Source organism: Perkinsus marinus (genome assembly GCF_000006405.1).
Source record: "Perkinsus marinus ATCC 50983 genomic scaffold scf_1104296967704, whole genome shotgun sequence".
NCBI classification, from domain to species: Eukaryota; Perkinsozoa; order Perkinsida; family Perkinsidae; genus Perkinsus; species Perkinsus marinus.
The window spans coordinates 30122-36457 of record NW_003203465.1 but is presented as its reverse complement, the minus strand read 5'-3'; the positions used below and the strand labels follow the sequence as shown (position 1 = coordinate 36457).

The following is a 6336-nucleotide window of genomic DNA, read 5'->3' as shown; positions in this document are numbered from 1 at the left end:
TGTTATGGCCTTTCGAGACTACTACTCTTATGCTGGACAGTGATGGTAATATATGAGGCATTTGACCCGCCACGAAGTGAATGGGAGCATATCGGCTCTTGGGGACCACCCGTCGTAGTCGTCCTACAACTGTGTGTATTTTGGGCGGAAGTTGAGGCGTGGCAGGCTCAATGTCGAAAGTTCAGACGAGATCAGTGGAAAAGATATAAAACTTCGATGAGGAATATGCGGAGGCAAATGGAAGAAGAAACTCCCTTAAAGACGACTTATTTCGTTACGATCAAGTCTCGAGAGCGCTGGGGTCTTGCGGGTCTGACGTGCTCGTCGCCAAGACGGATAGGACGGGTGAGGTTCGAATCATGATGGTGGTAGTGGAATAATGTAGGGGTTGCTGCAGTATTTGTGTAACATGTGTATACTCTTCTCATGCGATATGCAATGATGATTATGCTCCTATTGGAGTTTCCCTTATACGGGGTCTAATTGTGTTGGACGGGACATTGCTGGATAATGTATAGAGCAGTTGTGAATCTCAGGAACTATTCAGGAGTTGATACCAGTTGCGGTTGAGCATTGGTTCTAAGTTGAGGCATAACTTTAGTGAACAGCGAATCTCAGTGAAGTTCCCCGCGTAGCTTTATGCCTCCTAGACGATCGACTGCTGCCAAGGCTAAGGCTAAGCCGGCCACTCCACCACCTCTGCCGACCTATAAACTGCGTTACTGTGATAAGGACAGCATTTCTCCTAATCTGCATTGCTCCGTCTGTTGTGAGGTATAAACGGTAGCAGAAGTATCTTGTTGTGCATGCGTGTTGAATAGGTGTTCACTGATCCTGTCTGCGCCACACCTTGCGGGCACACGTTCTGTAGAGAATGTCTGTATCAATGGCTAGGCCTCAAGAACACCACCTGCCCTGAATGGTAGGACATGTTATACCTGGGAACTTGTATATGGTGGATTTCAGTCGAGGCAGAATCACTAAGCAGAATTGTCACAACGATTTGATGGCACGTAAGTTCCTCGACGAACAGGACGTGTAGGTTTTCTCAACCGCTCCATTGCAACAGTCAAACTTCTTGCATTAGGTACTGTCCTTTTAGAGGTTGTCAATGGGACGGCAAGCACGGTGATTTGGAGGCGCATATGGGCGACTGTGATTGCGATCCTAGGAGAGTACCGGACTTTTTAAAGTGAAAAGTTTCCCTCGGGGTTGATAGTTGATGCCATCGCAGTTCGTCGTCGTTGGAAGACTCACAAGAAGATGCGAATAGTAGCATGATGGGGGGCGCTCTTAGGGTGAGCAGGGATTTGTTCATGATAAAGAATAAGGCGTTCTCTCAGATGGAATTGTTACGACAGAATAACTCCAGTTTGTTGAAGGCAGCCGAACAGGGGTTTTTCACTCGATCTACTGTGCCAATAGAAGAAATACTAGATGACGATGATGAAGAAGAGAATGACGGTAATACCAGCATGCAGTGAGCTCCTAAATGGTTTCTCGCCATGCTAGTCACGACCCTGCCGGCCAAGCGTCCACGGAGGGATAGTGAAGTGATCGCCATACCGGACTCCTAAGCAGCCCCAAGCCAATTACTTACTATCTATTGAGACCATTGAACATTCTGGATCCGTTGAGCACAGCTACTTTATAGAATCTCGTGTTAGTCAATGATCATAGGGAGGATTCAACAACTTGTTGGCTCTTCACTTGATGACGGTGGTCGAATCTGCAGCTCCGAGGAAATCGATCGAGTCGGCTGCAACAGGTTATGAAGAACCTACGGGTGAAGCGAAGGCCACCACGTCGGCCCTCCGAGTTCTTCGAAAACTGTCACCATTGGAGGTAAGAAATTAGCCTTTCCTCTCTGGCCAACCCTATATTGTAGGTACCGATACCACTGTCCGTGAAGATACCCTCGTTTGAGACCAAATCGGCTCTGATGGGCCTCAACTATACTACCTACAACATTAAAGTGGAAGACTTCAACCGACCCCATTCGGTCAATCGGAGGTTAGCAGCGGCCAGTGTCGCCTTGCTGCGTTATCACTGTCAACAGGTTTGATGATTTCGTGAAATTCCACGAACACATTAGCTCCCTGCCTTACCATAGAGGAAGCAGCCGGGGCTCTGAGAATGGCGATGGCCAATCACCACCGACTTTGGTAGGGTACCCATCGGTTACGGCGTCTGCTCACATTGACCAACTGAATACAGTCAGAGATCTCTCTGACAATATACTACATCGCTGCATTCGTGTTGGGATGGCTACTCCCCCCTAACTGTTTCTGAGTGGAGTAGCCCCCACCAACAGCGGAATTGATCACCACGATTCGGCTGAATTGAAGATACTGCGATCAGTCCAGGGAATTCCTATTACCTTCCCCGGCCGGGTAAATTGATTGTATTGAGGCATATCTTGGGATGGCATAGTTGCCCCAGCCGGGTAAATTGATTGTATTGAGGCATATCTTGGGATGGCATAGTTGCCCCAGCCGGGTAAATTGATTGTATTGAGGCTTATCTTGGGATGGCATAGTTGCCCCAGCCGGGTAAATTGATTGTATTGAGGCATATCTTGGGATGGCATAGTTGCCCCAGCCGGGTAAATTGATTGTATTGAGGCATATCTTGGGATGGCATAGTTGCCCCAGCCGGGTAAATTGATTGTATTGAGGCATATCTTGGGGTGGCATAGTTGCCCCGGCCGGGTAAATTGATTGTATTGAGGCATATCTTGGGGTGGCATAGTTGCCCCGGGCGGGTAAATTGATTGTATTGAGGCATATCTTGGGGTGGCATAGTTGCCCCAGCCGGGTAAATTGATTGTATTGAGGCATATCTTGGGGTGGCATAGTTGCCCCATTGGCAAATATTATTCCTATCAAAGAGGAAACAAGCCTTCAAGAGAGCACGCTTTCCTCCTATGAAATCATGCAGGAAAACCAGGAAAAGTTTTTCCCCGGGGAAAAACTTCCGGAGCATCGCGAACCTTGAGTGTGTTCTAGTTCAAGATGATCGGAGAATACTGGCTGATCAGGGAAGTATCTGCAGCCCCTCTGGAGATCCCCTGGTGCCAGCCCTGCCGCCCAAGCAGATGTTTGGCTCCACCTTACCCGCTGTAGTGGAGGAAAGAAGACCGGCGTTAGAAAGGATCCTCCAACGCGCTGCTCGGAGGGAGGAGGTACACAGCTAATCCTTGGGGATGTGTTCTATTTTTCATTGTCACTAGGTCTTGTCTCTCGACTCTAGTGATTCATTCTGGAAACTTCTGGAACTCCCATCAGCATGCGCCGTTGTGTGCCGCTTCCTGATCCCGTCAGGCCAGAGAAGTTGCCAACGCATTCAGGATCTCTGTGGTCGGTGCTGGACCTACAGTGTATCTACCCACTACTCTCGACAGGTCTGCTAGACCCAGATAAAGGGAAGGAGCAATATCGGCTCAAGCACGAGGCAGTTGTAAGGTGCCTCCTCAATATTGTAGACAGTGAGGCTAGAGGTAGCCATTGACCGACCATTCTTAAGAGACTATCTCCTCACCAGGGATCATATCTCTCCCTCCACCGGCCTTCGCATCGGTCATGGACGTACTGCACTTTATAGTGTCTGACGAGGGATCCCCAGGAAATGTCGGAGCATCTGAGAACGCGAGAAAACTGTGAGAGCTCTTTGGAAGCAATAGCAGCCTCCCTAAGGGCCCCGCAGGTTCGTGTCTGAGGGAGGTATCCTAAGTCTGCTGCGGGTACTGGCCAGAGGAGGTCCTGAGGAGGCAGGCAACGGGGATGTTGTCATCCTCAGCAGTGATAGACCAGTAGCAGTTGCCTCCTGTACCATCTAGGTTAGTCGGCCCTTCAGACTGTCGACGGCGATGTTGGGCCCGACAACACCACAGTCCGTATTGACCAAGCCAAACGCGTCCTCAATGGTCTCATCCAGGCCTCAGGAGAAGCCTTCAGTGGAAGACTGCTGGAGACCTTCCAAGTGATAACGACCTCATACTGGTATGGTAGTGTCTTCTGTGCAGGCATATGATGCGATTACTGTAATCACTGAGGAGCTACTGCCCGTCTCGAAGGCGCATCTGCATGATACCATAGCTAAGCTCCTCTGGCTCAGCTTAGATGAAGAGTTCCAAGTAAAATACGTTCCCGGATCACCTTACAACCGTTTCCTCGATCTAGGTCTTCCTGCTCGGTCACCCTCGTGGCCTAGACTTTCTCGGATCCCTCTTCGCCTCCCCTTTCCCTAGTACTCGAGTCATATGCGGTTTAATCTTGGCGACTCTTGCTAGCGCTGATCGACTGTAAGCAGGCATCTTAGTCACGCTTTGATATTAGAACTTTCCTTAGGGACGACGTGACGCTACTAAGCAAAATCGATTCGGGTCTTTGGCAGCTGCTGACTACCGAGTTGCTGCCTTCCGAAAGCCTCTCCCCTTCGGCTCGTGTGCCGGGATCACTCCTATCTTCCCTAACACGAACCCCAGGATGCTTGGCTCGAGTAGCTCAGTGTCTAGGTGGAGCCTCTAGTCAAACTGTGAAAGGGTTTGCATGCTGGGTCAGCCTTGCATTGGCTCGGTGGTTCTTAGGACCGTCCATAGGTTCTCAGCAGCTCCTCGTCGTCACTGAGGCCAGGCTCGGAGCTCTCTAAAACTATAATTAAAGCTGCAGAAAATCTCATCTTACAGGTAAAAGGTCTCTATCACCGTCTCACAGGTGATGTGTCAGTCGAGTGATCTTGACCAAACCATCAGTGGGTTGGTTGCACAGCTACTACTACGGTTCAGGAAAGATGGTATGCGGACATTGAGGTCGCCTCTCACGTATCAACTCGGGCAGATTCATGGAATCTCCTCAGGTCAACTCCAGGAGAATGCGTAGCAGTGGATGAGAGTTTACGAGGAGCCTTACAAGAGCACATAGCATCTAGAAGGATGCGGAACGCTCAAGACGTCGAGCAACAGGAGGGGTCATCAGGACATGATCCGTATCTTTCGCAAGTGGCACATAGATACCTCTTCTCACTAGTCGCTGAGTGTGACGCTCGACGGGAGGCGATTAATAAAGCGGTGGCCCCGACAGAGATGAACGATGCCTTTCGAAGCTTCGACAAATGTCTGGCTAGATATCTCCAGTCCATCCAGGGTTAGTATATTGGGCCTATTCTGTATCTTACCAGCATGAAAGATACGGATGCGGTGCTCAGCAAGTGCAGGGCTGGGATAGCCAAACTGAACTCATCCGCTGAGGCAGACCTCCGTCCCTTGCCGGAGCTAGACCCTGGGGAGGTCCTAGCCTGGGCCACTAGCGCTCTTGAGGTCAGCCATCATCAGACCTTTGAGCATGATCATGAGGCTTGCTGTGCAGTTACAGCAGGTCGAGGGAGAGATAGCCGCTTTAAACGACAAGGCTGAGGCATGTGACAGGGAAGCTCGGAGGGCGAAGAAGGAGGCACACGCGGTGGAGCAACGACTCAAGACAATTACTGCTGATCTGCATGGTAAGATCTGCTACTATGAGCGGTGATGATGATCAATTTATTCAGCTCTGGATGCCCGTATAATATCAGAGGGAAAGGCACCTGGTGACGAAAGGCGGCAGCTAGCTGATACCAGGTCCGAGCTGGACGCTCAGTTGTTGCAGTTAAAACAGGTTAGTCTCTGTTAAGATGGATGGGAGGAAATAACAGCGTTCAGGTAGCTGCTTCCAAGCGACTTGAAGGGAACACACTGAAGCAGCGGGCTGCCGAAATAGCTGCTGGTCAGGGAGCAACGGTTGCCTCTTCGACTGTTGATAGGGCTCAACAGGCAAGAGGGGATGTCATCGTGGAGGAGTGGGTGGCTCGAATGGAAGCATCGAAAAAGTAAGGCCAGTTCTGTTGGTATTGTTCATTATTTGCATTTGGTCAGGTCCACCAGACAAGTCCACAAGCTGAGTACTCACCTCAGTACTGTGGGTATGCGATTGCAACAAAACGAGAAGGCCGCTCAAGAGGATCTCTTGGCCTCAGTGAGGTCACTTCAAGAACGCCTATCACTGCTAGAGGCATGTTTAGCACAGCATCATTGATCCTCATGGCAGGCTCTCCTTTGTAAAGCTTTTGCGTTGTCGTTTATTATCTCAGTAATAGCAAATCGCGTTTTCACATATCCACCCGAACTGGTTATCACAACTATTCAGCGTTCGTCTAGTTGTATTTACACCCGAATCGTTTCCACATCGGAGTGAAAATGAAAGGAAGATTATATGAATTATTCATAATGAATACAACGCGACACGGTAGGATAGATTAAGACAACGATGATAGCTGATTCGTATTCAGCACAACATGATAATG

General features: G+C 49.7%; 1 protein-coding gene across 1 annotated transcript; it reads left to right on the top strand.

Moving 5' to 3' along the window:
* Positions 1-639: 639 nt before the first annotated feature.
* Pmar_PMAR027527 (hypothetical protein) lies at positions 640-6126 on the top strand (the record flags this gene model as incomplete). The annotated part of the gene is made up of 25 exons (XM_002768634.1): positions 640-774; positions 822-922; positions 967-1038; positions 1088-1192; positions 1235-1298; positions 1344-1464; positions 1769-1845; positions 1889-2013; positions 2060-2165; positions 3041-3184; positions 3233-3359; positions 3404-3499; positions 3544-3658; positions 3706-3811; positions 3856-3981; positions 4025-4135; positions 4350-4516; positions 4858-4968; positions 5011-5144; positions 5187-5317; positions 5367-5499; positions 5545-5651; positions 5696-5862; positions 5909-6008; positions 6124-6126. 25 exons carry the CDS (start codon positions 640-642, stop codon positions 6124-6126), a joined length of 2784 nt encoding a protein of 927 aa, XP_002768680.1.
* Between the last annotated feature and the right edge of the window lie 210 nt (positions 6127-6336).